Source organism: Ovis aries, chromosome 9, assembly GCF_016772045.2.
Source record: "Ovis aries strain OAR_USU_Benz2616 breed Rambouillet chromosome 9, ARS-UI_Ramb_v3.0, whole genome shotgun sequence".
In the NCBI taxonomy this organism is placed as follows: Eukaryota; Metazoa; Chordata; class Mammalia; order Artiodactyla; family Bovidae; genus Ovis; species Ovis aries.
In genome coordinates this window covers 85,295,450-85,309,652 of record NC_056062.1, presented here as the reverse complement: position 1 = coordinate 85,309,652, position 14,203 = coordinate 85,295,450, and the positions used below count along the sequence as shown (strand labels likewise).

At 36.9% G+C, this 14,203-nt stretch overlaps 1 protein-coding gene across 8 annotated transcripts in view; it reads right to left on the bottom strand.

Moving 5' to 3' along the window:
• RUNX1T1 (RUNX1 partner transcriptional co-repressor 1) overlaps nucleotides 1-14,203 on the bottom strand; it is a 152,107-nt gene that overhangs the window by 23,239 nt on the left and 114,665 nt on the right. For all 8 annotated transcript variants that reach the window (XM_015097929.4, XM_042254495.2, XM_027973236.3 and 5 more), the window contains 3 exons: nucleotides 13,281-13,528; nucleotides 8,530-8,615; nucleotides 7,706-7,907 (listed from right to left, as the gene is read on the bottom strand). In XM_015097929.4, the coding sequence (XP_014953415.2) occupies nucleotides 7,706-7,907; nucleotides 8,530-8,615; nucleotides 13,281-13,528 (536 nt within the window). The remainder of the gene's footprint in view (nucleotides 1-7,705; nucleotides 7,908-8,529; nucleotides 8,616-13,280; nucleotides 13,529-14,203) is intronic.

Genomic DNA, 14,203 nt, shown 5'->3' with positions numbered 1-14,203 from the left:
AATGGACTAGAAATACCCACACAGTCTCATGTACACATTCGTTTCTATACAGTAAATGACGAAAACTCAAATGTTTTTATTTAAGGAATTTTCATTTGTTAAAGGCCTTGATAAATCTGTCTGATGCACATACAACTCCAAAGAAATGAGACATGGGTAATTAGCTCTGTCAAGATTATCTTCCACACTATTTTAAAGAAAGTGAAGTCAAGTTCACACTTAGTCACATGACGCAGTGAAACAGAGATTTACTTAGACATTTATTTTCAGGAGAAATAAACCTTGGCTTAAGAATAATTTCTTGGATACGAATAGATTTGTAAAGTCTGAAGACAAACAGAGGGAAAAAAAAAAATGCCTTTTCCACAGTAGCAAAAAAATAGGGGGAGTGTATTTTTTCCATTATTGGGGTTAAGGGAAGAGTAATAACTTATAAAGATTGTTTTTCTAAATGGCCAGTTTTTATTACAGGCAACCAGATGACGCTAAGTGATCCAAATACTAATTACCAGCACTAGGCAGTACAGAAGAGCTGGGTCCAGAGATGAGGGACCTTGGCTTTGCCCCACGACACCGTGACACTGGGCAGGTTAGCTTCTCCATGCCTCAGTCGCCACAGCTGTAAAGTGCCAGCGATACTGCCACATTTGAGACTGCCGCTGTGAGGACTCAAGGAGGTACTTCCTACTGCGCACTTGCCATGGCACATCCTAAACTCTGATTAGATGTTAGTTGGGACTCTCTTCATTCTCATTATTTAGCAGGATGCCCAGTGAGAATGGATATACAGTCATCCTTTGGTATCCGAAGGGGGACCAAAACCTGAGGATGTTTAGTCCCTTCTATTGAATGGTATGGTGAATAGCGACACAGAGGTGCATATATCTTTTTGAATTGCAGTTTTATCTGGATATATGTCCAAGACTGAAACAGAAACAGACTCACAGACACAGACAACAGACGAGGGTGCCAAGGGGGAGGGTTGGTGGAGGAGGGGTGGACTGGGAGCTTGGGGCTAGCAGAAGCAAACAGAATGGAGAAACAGTAAGGTCTTACTTAACAGCACAGGGAACTACGTTCAGTCATCTGTGCTAAAGCACAAGGGAAAGAATTTTAAAAAGAGTGTGCGTGTGTGTGTGTGTGTGTGTATCACTCTGACGTACTACAGAAATTAATACAACCTGTAAATCAACTATATTTAGATTAAAAAATGGTATTTGCATATAACCTATACACATCCTTTTCTATACTTTAAATAATTTCTAGATTACTTATAATTCATAATACAATACAATGTAAATGTTTTGTTAAAAGTTGCCAGCACATGGCAAATTCAAGTTTTGCCTTTGGGAACTTTCTGAGATTTTTTTTTTTCCTCTGAAAATTTTTGATGAGTGGCTGGCTGAATCCATGGGTATGGAACCTGTGTATATGGAGGGCTGACTGTATATTCATTTCCTTATAAAAAAAATTAAGGTGAAAAGAGCACCTTAAAGTTCGTTGTTGTTGCTGTTTTTTCCCTCCAAGCACTTAAACAAAAGGACACAAAACTTTGGATAAAACAGAAACACTGAAGAGGCCTGGATTAAGTAATGTACACCAGTAAATTTTTACTCCCTCAGTACATATCACCTAGGGGCAGAAGTTATTTCTGTTGTTAGCAATTTACTGTCTGAACCCTGATGGAAAGTCTTCAAACTTCTTAGATGATACTTTTATGAATTTTATTTAAACCTCACAAATAGCCCCCAAATTTTTTCAAAGATAGTTACTGTACTGGAGTCAACTGTGTACCCACCTTTCAGTGTGCTATACAGCTGGTATAGATCGTGAGGATCCATTTACCACATCAGAAATTTGTGCTGTATTTCACCTTCTTGGCTTCATCTCCCTATAATTCTCAGTGACACATGTCATATCCATATAGAGTCAAACTCCACCTGACCTAGAATCCTGATAGAAATATCAACTCCAATCAAGCAAAAGTTTTCTTAATCCTATCCTATTTTCTAAAAGTAAGTTGTTTTTTTTTTTCAAAATAGCTGCAGAAAATAAAGGCAAATAATTTATATAATACACAACTATTTACATATGTATACATATTTTACAATATCCCCTCCAATTCTAAGCTGCTGTGTCCAAGCTAAGTACCAGGTGTACTGACAGGAAGAATGAAGTGATGTCAGTAGAGGTATTCCTCAGAATCTCTTTTAATACACTGATAAATACTACTGTAGTAGCTACAGAAACCAAATGAGTAATACATTATTTTCTCTTCTGATTAAGTACCAGCAAGAAGAGAACACATATGCAAAGTTAAATTTGAAAAAAACAAAACAAATCCTGATGTTGATCAGTATTACAAGAGACAACTTCTCTCCCAAGACTTTCCTTAGATTTTTGGCGAATCTAGACAAACTTGTACAAGACACTCTAAGGTTCAGATTCTAAAGAAGTTAATTTTTAACCACCAAATATTGACCACCTATAAAACATCAGTTGCTATGAAACAGATGGTTGTTCTAAAATATAGCAGTGAAAACAGAAGAGTCTGTACAGGATGATTTAAAATGTGAAATGTATACATGTGTAACTATTGAAAGATGGAAAAGTCATAGAAAAGTCCTTCTAAATTAAGTTTGGCTTGCTTTGGGATGCAAATTGCTTGGGGATGAAAGAAGAGGAAGAGGGGAGCCTCCGGAAGATACATCTATGAAATGAGGAAACAAAGTTGAAGTGGAAGTAAGGTGAAAAGACAGAAAAAGCAATCTAGGATGTATGCAAGAGATGGAAGATGCACTACACTACACTTAGGACAGATGGATACTAGAGAAAGTGAGGGCCGCCATCAATATACATGGAGGGATGAGCTGACAGCCTTTGGAGAATCAGTGTGACCTCCTATGACCCAGGACAGCAATGCTCAAAGCTTGGCAGCATCTATGTTATGGCCATCATCCTGTGGTGGGCAGAATGAAGCAGTGATCATGAAAATATCTATTACAAAAACCATCAAAAGAAAGGAAGGTTTAAATGAGTTCATCTTTAGAAATGCTACTTATTTTTTGTTTTAAAGGATAATAAATTCGGAAATCTCAGTGTTATGTTCAAAACCCCAACCCAGCCTAGAAGCCAAGAACTACATTATGATGTTCATCTTTAACAATAAAAACATGTAATGCCATAGGAGGCAATCATCTTTTTTCCCCAAAGATGGATATATTTAACTAGTAGTCGCATATTTTTTAGCCCAATATACTAAATACAGTAGACTTTTTAAAATTTAGTATGCACTTCACGTTATAAATGCAGACGCACTGCTTTGAAATGAATTTCATGATGTAATTTAAAAGGAATCAATACAAATACATAAAATCTAAACTTTTATATGCAGATATATTATGAATAACTTGTGGCTTTTATAATCTGACAGTTCAGAAGTTGAAAAATATATACCTTTGGCTGTGAGCAAGCTATGTTTCTACAGTTATGAATTAGGGTCCTAAAGGTACAATAGATTTACTATATTTAAGACAGAATTACTGCTTGGAAATACTTTCAAAATGAAAAAAATACCTAAGAATGTACTATAACTTCAGAAACTTGGATGCCAAGCAAAACCACTAAATTTATGTGCTTCTCGCTACTCTCTAAACTGAGGTTGCATGACAGAAAGTATTTAGGTCACATCTACTATATGTCAGGCACTATCCCATGTTTTATAATTGTTAACTACTTTAATACAGAAACACCTATGAAATATGTATTGTTACCATCTCTATCAGATGAAGAAACTGAGGCACACAGCTACTTGCCAGAGGTCAACAAAACTAGGGAGAAGAACCAGGGATTCAGATCCAGACATCTGCTCAGACCCTGTGCCTTTAACTTTCATGCGAAATTCGTGAGCCTTTAGACAGTAATGAGAAACTCTACAATTCTGTGATAAAACTGTCAGCCAAAGAAATTTTAATTTCTCTTCCAATCTGCTTTAGGCAGGAGGTAGTATTAATTCAACAAACGTCTGAATTTCTAAACTTTCTGTGAACAATCAAGTTGATTAATCGTTTCCTTTAAAACAAAAATCTTTCTGGCACATATCTTCATGGCTAGAGATAAAACCTTTAACAACATGTAACGATGGTGTTTTCTCCACTTCATATCCTTTCTTCACAATATTCAAACATTCAAAAAAACACAGGAAAATGCATTCATACTTCAGAGTTTTCAGCTTCAGTCTCCAATACTGGTCTTAAATCCATCATTGGATAATTCTTTTAACTTTCTCTAATGATTCAGAAGACTTGCGAATCACAGAAAGAGGGCAGACAAATAAAGGATAAGCTGCGCAGAGATTCTAGAATAGTCCAAAGGCAGTAAAAAGAAAGCAATTTAAAGGAAATCAAATGTCAGGAGTGAACAGCATACTGCAAGAAAAAGGAAATGAGGGCAAAGAAGAGCAGAACCACAGTGGCCTTGACAAGCCCTCGGAGAGCACGGGAATCCCCACGCAGCAGCTACCCACCCATCTCTACGTAGAAAAGCAATTCTACTTCAGTGATGAAATCATCCATTCTGATTGCCTTAACTTGCTCTTTGTGAAAAATGTATGCAGAACAAATCATACTTTGAAAATAGAGACAACTGCTTAAAAAAATAGTCTTCTAATTTTCTTAAGACTTGGATATTTGGAATTCTCCCTGGACATCAAGTGAGTTATAATAATAATGTAAATAATGAAAATCCATTATTTCAAGAAAAAGTATATTATTTCAAGGCAAAGTACATTATTTCAAAAGTTCTTCAGGGTAATTACCTATTTTTTTCCTTAAAGAGTATAGATAATATTGTGGACTTAGTGTGTTCTGTTATAAAACTGTTCAAGAGGCTACTCATTTAAAATAGTCTTTACTTAATATCTGGGGGAAACTCCCCAAATTCAATTAATAATAGATTAATCATATTGTCTTACTAATCTCTCACACTGACAATACTATCGATATATTTCAAAAGTGAGAATCAGAATGAATTTAACAAACACAAGTCATAGAAGTTGCATTCTTCTCTGTACAATCACCAAATACAATTAAAATGCTACAAATGAATGTATGAATAATGGTGCCATTATTTCCAAGACAGGGATAGGACTATGGCAATATTTTGAACTAAAGATATCTTCTATAACATTATTCTGAAGGTCTCATTTGAAATCAGAGAGCAACTTAAGAATTGAGAGAATCAGGATAAAAGAAACATACAAAATTAACATAGGATATGGAGCTCTTCATGTACGTAAAGATATAAGCACATCCGTATCTCTATTTGTATACACACACACACACACACACACCCTGTCACACACTTTTCAGAGGCATGAAATAAATTTATCAGCTAATATCTCCAATCCTTTAATTATACACACTAATACATTTGACTCCAAAGCCTAAGAGAAAACCTCAGAAAGCACTTAATGTAAAGGATCGTGTTCCATGATTACAAACTACCTGCCTTATTTATAGCCACAGCCCAGCACACAAGATAGATGGGACTTAAAGACTTCGGGAATCTATTAGCAAAAGACACCAGTGAAATAACTGCTGGATGCTAAAACTTGCATGTTGTATGACGCTTGACGGGTTCTCTCTGACGCTGTGATAGGTTTCTTTGAAAGGCAATCTAGGGTTCAGTGTCCCTAAAGAACAGGACTGTTTGTTTAACAGAGTCTCCACAAAGAAATGAACTACTTGTAGTCTTTGAAAAATACAATCTATAAAAGCTTAAAACCAAAGCAATCTCTTTTACCAAAAATAGGAATTCATTAAGCATCATTTAAAGTAATGTGATTTGTGTATGCTTAAGAAGAATTTTTAAAACCAAGTTTATTCTTTTGATTATGTAAACCTGCCTTCTTGAGCATGATGTATGCCTGCATCACTAGAAGGCTTGACTATATGTGACTATATGGTAATGGTCCTATGTGCAGTGTGCTGAATCAATAACTCACATAGGTCTGAAACATTATCCACTTCTGAAATTTCTCTTTTACAATGGACAGCAGATAATATTAATCTTGTCACTGCAGGGGACTGAATTGAGTGGGCTGCTGGTACGACCACTAGCTGCCTCCTTGCCTATCTCTTCCACTAGCTCAAAAATTCCTCAAAGGACGGAATTAAAAAACTTTCTCCTTTACTTATAAAAATTAAAAAAAAAAAAAAAAAAGAAACTTTTTCCTTTACTGCAGTACCTAGCAGTACTGTATACCACAAGCCAGGCACAAAAAATAAGCACTGACTTGATGAATTTCTTCAACAGAGCCAGGTAAAATGGATATTTTAAAGTTTTGTTTAAGGCTCTCAATTTTTGTCTAGATTGAATGATTATAAATATCCTCTTTATATTACTAATTTTGGTTCACAATACAGAAGTAAAAAATAAGACGCTTATTCTAGTTTTATTTGGACCAATGTTGATTCAAATTAAACTTATACCTATTTTCATTGCTTGCCTTAACATAACCTAAGAAATAACACTTTTATTTTTAAAATATACTGCAGAATGTTTGTTCGGTTAATTAAATGACTTGGAATCCTCCTGTATTTAATACTTATGGCAATAGACATTCATTGTTCAGGGATTAGCAAGAATCCACAAACCTAAATGCAAAGGAAATTTTATTGACTAAGAATCATTTTAATAAAAAAAAAAGATAATGTGATCAACAGTCAGATAATATACTTCAAATTTTAAATTTTTGATAATCAGCCACAGTTGATAATGAGGCCAAAGTCACGAGCTTAATCTGCACATATGTAATTAGTTTTGTTTTTACAGCAGACTGTACCTTAACCTAAGCTAGGTAACAGGTGTGGGACTAAACACTTAAGAAAATGAGATGAGAAAATAAGGATCAACACAAATCCACCTTAATTAAGTTGACTCAGACTGTATATACAAGTAATGGCCAGCAATGTAAATGACAGTAGCTTATTATTAAATTCGGAAAAAGTCCACAGGTCACTCAAAAATTATTTTAGCTTCAAAGTTTCTTTCCAAATACTTAGAATTACATTCTATTTATAACCCCAGCAACTCTCAAATATCAGTACTAACTATAGCTACATGTTAGCATTAACCTTCTAAAGCATGGCTACATTAATAGTCCTGTAAGTTACTAGAATTAATAAAATCATGATTAAGCAATCATTAAGATCATGGAAGAGCCATATCTTTATCACTAATTTTCCAGTGTCGGTGGGCAAATGACAAAGCCCTTAGGTCTCTTCTTGGGTTGGTTTTGAGATAAAGTGCTCTCAAACATTGAGGTACAGCACAAATCCCAAGACAGAGTGCTAGAGACTCCAAGCCCACTCCCAGAGACTTTGTTTTTGTAGGTTGGAGACAGAGTCCAAAGAGCTGCATTATGAAGGAATAGACATTTTAGTGATGTATGTGAAATTCTGGTCCAGCTTGGAAGTTTGCTCATCAGCCCAACACATTAACCTACAAAAGGAGTCTAATTTTTGTGACTGACCCTTTCTGTGCCAATCTGCCTAACAGACAAGACGTATTTGAGGATATAAAGTATTTATTGTTCTACAATTCTCTGCAGCGCCTTTATTTTTGCCGAGACAAATTAAAAATAAGAGCAGTATTAATAGCATAAGATATATCTGTTCAGTATGTCCATCTGAAGAAAAGATACCTAACGCCACTGGGTCTGGATTGACAGGACTCTGCTGCCTGGAGTGGCTGCTGCTACTGCTGCCGCCCTTTTTTAAGTCTTCAGCGTCGCTGTACCGCCGGATCCAGTAATTCAGCTCCTCCCGGTCTGCTTCCTGACATCGCCTTAGTACTGTGAGAGATCGTCTTGTTTTTTCTACCATGTCCATTATACAGTTTAACAGCTAGGGGAGAGACGGGCAGGGGGAGAACGGAAATGCAGGTCAATCACCAGAACTCCAAGACCTTGGTGGGCAGCCAAACAAACTACTTTAGGACAATGAAGAATGCTACTTTATTCTGAAGGCCTCTAATATTTTCAAAGGTTAGATTGGAAACAGACCCAATAGATGAGTAGGTTCAAGAGTAATGAGAATAAAATGTGGGAGGCATGACAGGGAGATTTTAGCTGAAGTTAACCCATACTTCCAAATACTAATCCCATGACTGGATAAACCAAATGACTCCCCCCAAGTAAAACAGTAGCTCATTCATCGATACGGCTCTAGGAATTCCTTTCAATGATCCAAACATTTCTCTCATATAAGTGGTTTTGATACTGTTTTTTTATATAAATTTATTCATTTTAATTGGAGGCTAATTACTTTACAATATTGTAGTGGTTTTGCCATACATTGACCTGATTTAGAAATCAAATCCTATATTCTACTTTAAACATTCTCACGTATTATTTTTCAAGGATGGCGGAGAACAGCTTCAGAACCCCCACACTTTTATTTTATCATGTCACTTCACTCCAGTTGTTTTCAAAACATTTTTTAACCTAAATGATTACGGACGTCTTACATGGTCAAGATGTTTCCATTCCTCTGCCCATTCTCTGTCTGTTAGTCTGTGATCAATCATTTCTTCTTGACGTGTGCCATGCAACCCTACAAATACAGAGAAGGCTGAATCACCTGAAAACATTAAGAACATAACCCATATGTGCAGAGGCACTTAGCAAAGACTATGTGGGCAAACTAAGCAATGCGAAAACATATTCAATTTTTGAATGCAGACATGAATCATACTCAGATACAGAATTACTTAATAGGTCCCTCATAGAATGATAAAATGTGAGAACTAGAAGAAATTTTAGAGGTCATCTGGTCAGAACCACTTCTTTGACACATGAGGATATGGAGAGTAAACTGACACCAAGCCCTGAGCCAGTTATCCATATAATATTCCCTAAGTGAAACTATAAATATATCCTGAATCTTAATAAATACAGGAAACCACAAGTAGACATTAAGTTCAAAGTGTGGCTTTCCTGCATTAAAAATGAAGACGGCATAATTTGTTTTACATGGATAGGGCTATGCTTTTCTAAAACAAGCATGGTTAAACTAGTCCACATTTGAGCACAGTAAAAATCGACACAATCCTATTAAATACATTTTCATGCTAAAATTGGGCTTCCCTCATGCCTCAGCTGATTAAGAATCCGCCTGCAATGCAGGAGACCTGGGTTCGATCCCTGGGCTGGGAAGATGCCCTGGAGAAGGGAACGTCTACCCATTCCAGTATTCTGGCCTGGAGAATTCCATGGACTGTATAGTCCATGGGGTCGCAAAGAGTAGGACATGACTGGGCAACTTTCACTTTCACGTTAAAATTCGGCCATAACATAAAAGCAAAATATACTCACTCAACTTGCCAAAAATTTAAAAATAAAGAAAAATCAATATATTAGATATCATTTTGGACAGATATCATAAATCCTAGCCAAGAAACTAAAAATCTTAATTTGCAATCCACAGCACAAATATTAACACTCTTCAGCATTAGTGGAGATGCTACCATGAAAAGGCAGTAAGAAAACACCAAGTGAGAACCATAATGAACATAAGAAATTAGCCAGGATACTTATCAAAATAGAAAATGTGTCTTGTTAAAGGGACAGTTATGATCAGAGATACCTAGAAACGTGTGGCCCTTCTGACAAAATCAGGATGTGTAAAATAGGCATCTTCTACTATAAAGGAAAGGCACTGAGCTATGGCAACATTTCCCATTTTAAGTAATTAAAACTGTGTTTTGGTTGCTGTTTCTTACATTGTTACTCTGAAGAGCAAATTAAGTTTGGCACAGGTTAGGCTTCTAGACACCCAGGCTCTTTTTCGGAGGGAGTTATGGTAGGAATTAAAACAATTTTTTAAAAGTCATGGCAACACCAACTCAATGCATATGAGTCTACGGAAACTCCCAAGAGATGGTAAAGGACAGGGAAGCCTGGCATGCTGCAGTCCATGGGGTCGCAAACAGTTGGACACAACTGAGCAACTGAACAACAAAAGTTATGAGATACTGCATGCCACTTTTTGTGAAATCTGAGTGGTTAGAAATTCCATTTTAGCTGATTCAGTGAAATAAAGATCATGAGTCACATGACTTTTTTCAGCCAACCATGAAATACGATTTAATTTATAACTGATGGAAGTGTATGACAGCTTTCTCGGACTAAATACACCATTCCTCTCTCTCCAGTTAGACTATACTCTGAAATACATTTTTAAAGCTAAAATTGTCAATGCCATCTATTGGTAAAAAAGTAAAATTGCAAATAAGTTTTAATAACCTGCATAATAGAAAAGACATGGGGAAAGAGTAATATTTAGTTATTTCTCTGTTGTGACAATTTCAAGTTGAAATGTTTGCAGATATGTAATTTTTGTTGATTTATTTGTTGCTTGTGTTTTAGGGGAAAAGGACTGCCTGAAATGAAGCATCACAGAAAACAATTGGAGAGTGATAATGATATAAATGTGTGGTTTGGTGATAGAGACATCTTACTACATTTGCCTATATAAGGCCAAGAACTTCAGAGATCTTAAATGTTTCAAAAATTCAGCAGATTATATCAATAGTGATGTGAACTCTAACACCTGGAGTAATAATAATGATCAACAGGATGTTTTAGGCTAATGGGATAACAGCCAATTATGGAACGGTGCTAAGCAGCATCTCATTTAACAACAACAGAAAAATAAAACATACATTAGAAACATGTTTGAGTCCAAGTACCTGGTGAAAAAATATAGGTCTATTTTTTTTTTTTTTTTGCTGTTTTTGAACTCTTTGTTGTATAGAGCCAAATCTTTAAAACGAACAAACAAAAAAGAAAACCTCAAAAATTCCCATTTATTAATTTCTCTATTTTAGGCACTTAAAAGATTTATCACTACACAATTTTTATTTATAGCCATAATACCAGAGGGATGTACTAGAGGAAAACAATTCAAACTCATTAAAACAGTTTCATTTGACACTAATGTTGAGCCTTACCCGATCCCTTACTAAAACTCTAAGTTTATTTATAAACTAATGCTGCCTGTAAAGCTATTTTACTAAAATATTCAAGCAGGTACATGTCTCTACATATAATAAACATTTATAAATCGTACCAGACCAAGTATACATTTATGACAATTCTTAAATTTAAATTCATGTATTTTTTACCTGGAGGACAACTGCTTTATAATATTGTGTTGGTTTCTGCCATATACTAACGTTAATCAGCCATAGGTATACATACGTCCCCTCCCTCTTGAGCCTCCCTCCTCCGCCAACCCCATCCCACCCTTCTAGGTTGTCACAGAGCCCTGGATTTGAGCCCTCTGTGTCATACAGCAAATCTCCACTGGCCATCTAATTGTACATATGGTAACATATATGTTCCAATTTTACTCTCTCCATTCGTCTCACCTTCTCTTTCCTCGTGTCCACAAGCCTGTCCTCTGTGTCTGAGTATGACCATTTTTATATTCTCAAAATAACAGCCTGATGTAACACCATAATTTGTTACTCATACATCAAGACTTTACTTTAAAACACACTAAACTCTGCCAGACTTCAGGGATGGTTAAGCAGTTGCATATATTTATAGAGATTAGCACTATTAGCTTTATAAGCTATATTTCATGAAACAGAACTTACTGCCTAAGAAATAGGCCATTTCCTACCACCTACAAAATAGGGTATCTTGAATTGATCTTAAAATGACCTGGTGACTCCACCTCTATTTGAAAATGAGCAATCATGGTTTGAGAGCATTCGTCATCAACAAATGGCAAGGCTTTGTTTGAAAGGAAGTTGTTATCACATTTGATTTCAGGGTCAAAATATCAATCCAGACAGAGAAAAAACATAACCATTTTTGAGAGCTCTTCGAAATGGTACCTTGGGGAACATCAGACGGATTGACTATTAAAAAAGCATAAATCATATGCTTAGTTATTTGTCTGACACATTTTATAAATGCACAAAATGACTATTGTGGGGAAGTGAAGCTACTATTTTACTATCTCACATCCAGGCCCCCCATCACCCCTGCCCTCAACCTGACTCACACTTTCTGTTTTCTAAACATTTGGAGGGCTGGGTTTTCTAAGGCAAAAAGAGACAGAAAGTCTAACATAAACCTCTGCTCACCACGCTCCCTCTGCCTGGGGCTATAAAAACCTCTGTCCTACCCCTCAGGTGGGCAACTGGCCAGGCTTCCTGAGTCCTGTGACCCCTCAACTCCAGGTCCTGCTTTTCCACTTGGCCTCCATCCTGTGATGCTTCCAGTATCTTACCCACCAGACCATCTGGGCCAGGCAAGTTTTTCAGCAACCAGCTAAGAAGAAAAGCAGGCCTGGCATGGACACAGGGGATGGAAAAAGATGAGAAAGACGGCTGAGTGTGGCTCTCCATTTATCACTAGCTTGACTTGCCAAAGATACACAGTTAAAGAAGTCCCAGGAACAAGAGCGGTGTTCTGATGCGATCACCTCAAACACTGATAGTGCATCAAAGCTTACCTATTTGTCTTCCTTCTCATTTTTCATGGCAAGCACCGGTTCTTTAGAAGACCATGTCTCCTAAATGCTTCACTTCCAACAGTTTTATGCAAAAAAAGAATGAACACTGGCAAACAGGACACATATTTACCCAAACTCATTCCTTCTTCGGTATTCTGACCTTCGACCAAATTGTCAACACCAAATTGAATCACTAGCACTTCCATGTTGGAAAAAAAAAAGTACTAAATCAGTCCTCAAAGAACATCTGCTGACTTAAGTCATAGACATAATACCATATCATATTTTTCAAATACAGACTATCACAGAGACTGGGAAAACCAAAATGAACTTAGAGACTATCTGAAAATAAAAAATAACAATTAAAGAAACTGATTTGGTAAAAAATAGTTGTGGCAGGCCAACTACATATGAAATCTCTCACACTTAAAAAAAAAAAATGCACTGAACACTTAATTTGTGTTTGTTAACACAGATGACCTGTCTGGGGTCAGCAGATACACACCCTTCGGAAAATAAATAAATAAATAAATAAATAACCGGCTGTCACAAAGATCGTAAGTAAGAGAAAACACAGCTGTTGAAAGAGATATTAACACCAACGAAGTTTTCTCATAAAGGAGACTTTAGACCAGGAAGAAGTATTTTTACCCCATCACAGATTTCAAGCCTGAAGTTTAGCTGAACAGTAAGGATGCAAGTCTTGGAGTACACCATCTCCTAAGAATTGAAGAGATCCTTCAGTCTTACCCATAGGTCTGTTTCTGTCCCTGAGGTCCCTGTGGCTGGGGTGTCGATAGGAGTCCCTGTAGTGGTGGGCAATGGCCATATCATCCAAACGGTAATGCTGCGGTGGAGGGGTGGGGTGAGGCAGGCCATTCGGCTGGTAGGATAAGCCGTTATTTGGACTGTACCGCTGGCCTGGGCTAATAGTGCACGGCCGCTTGCTTGGATGTTCTGAGTGCAAAGGCTCTCTGTCAAAGCCATTTTCTTTGGTTCTGAGGGAGGAAGAAAAAGAGGTGTTGTTGTTTTTTTTTTTTTCCTTCTTTTCATAATGGACTCAGAAAGCAGCACAGTTCAGATACTTGGAACCTGTAATATAAACAGAATATTCTTTTCGCTGGCCAGAAATTTTCTAAACTCAGCTGCCTAGACCTGTGAGGATTCACTGAAACCCAGGCGGAGGCCTCAATGATCCCACGGCTGCACAAAGGAGAAAAGGTTCCACTTTTCATCAAATCCGTAAACATCTTTCAGTTGAGGCGTGTATGGTTTGGTCACAAATAAGAGGAAGCCTGCTCTCTCCTCCGTAGATAACATTTTCCTTCAAAAGTGAACACTTGATTTCTAACAAATTACCCTCGGATCAACTGTATCTGGCAATTCAGCAAGGTACAACAGCATTACTCTTCAGTTCTCTGGGTACATCTATTGCACTGATCCAACCTGGCATCTGACTTCTATGAGCTGTGTTGTTCAATACAGTACCCACACGCAGCTGCTTAAATTACAAGTGAATTAACACTAAATAAAGTTTAAAATTCAGTTCTCGGGTATCAACAGCCACACTGCACGTGTTTCGTTGCTGCCTACCGCTAGTGACTGTTGTATTGTACAACACAGATACAGACCATTTCCATGATCTCAGAAAATTCTATTCAAAAGCACGGATC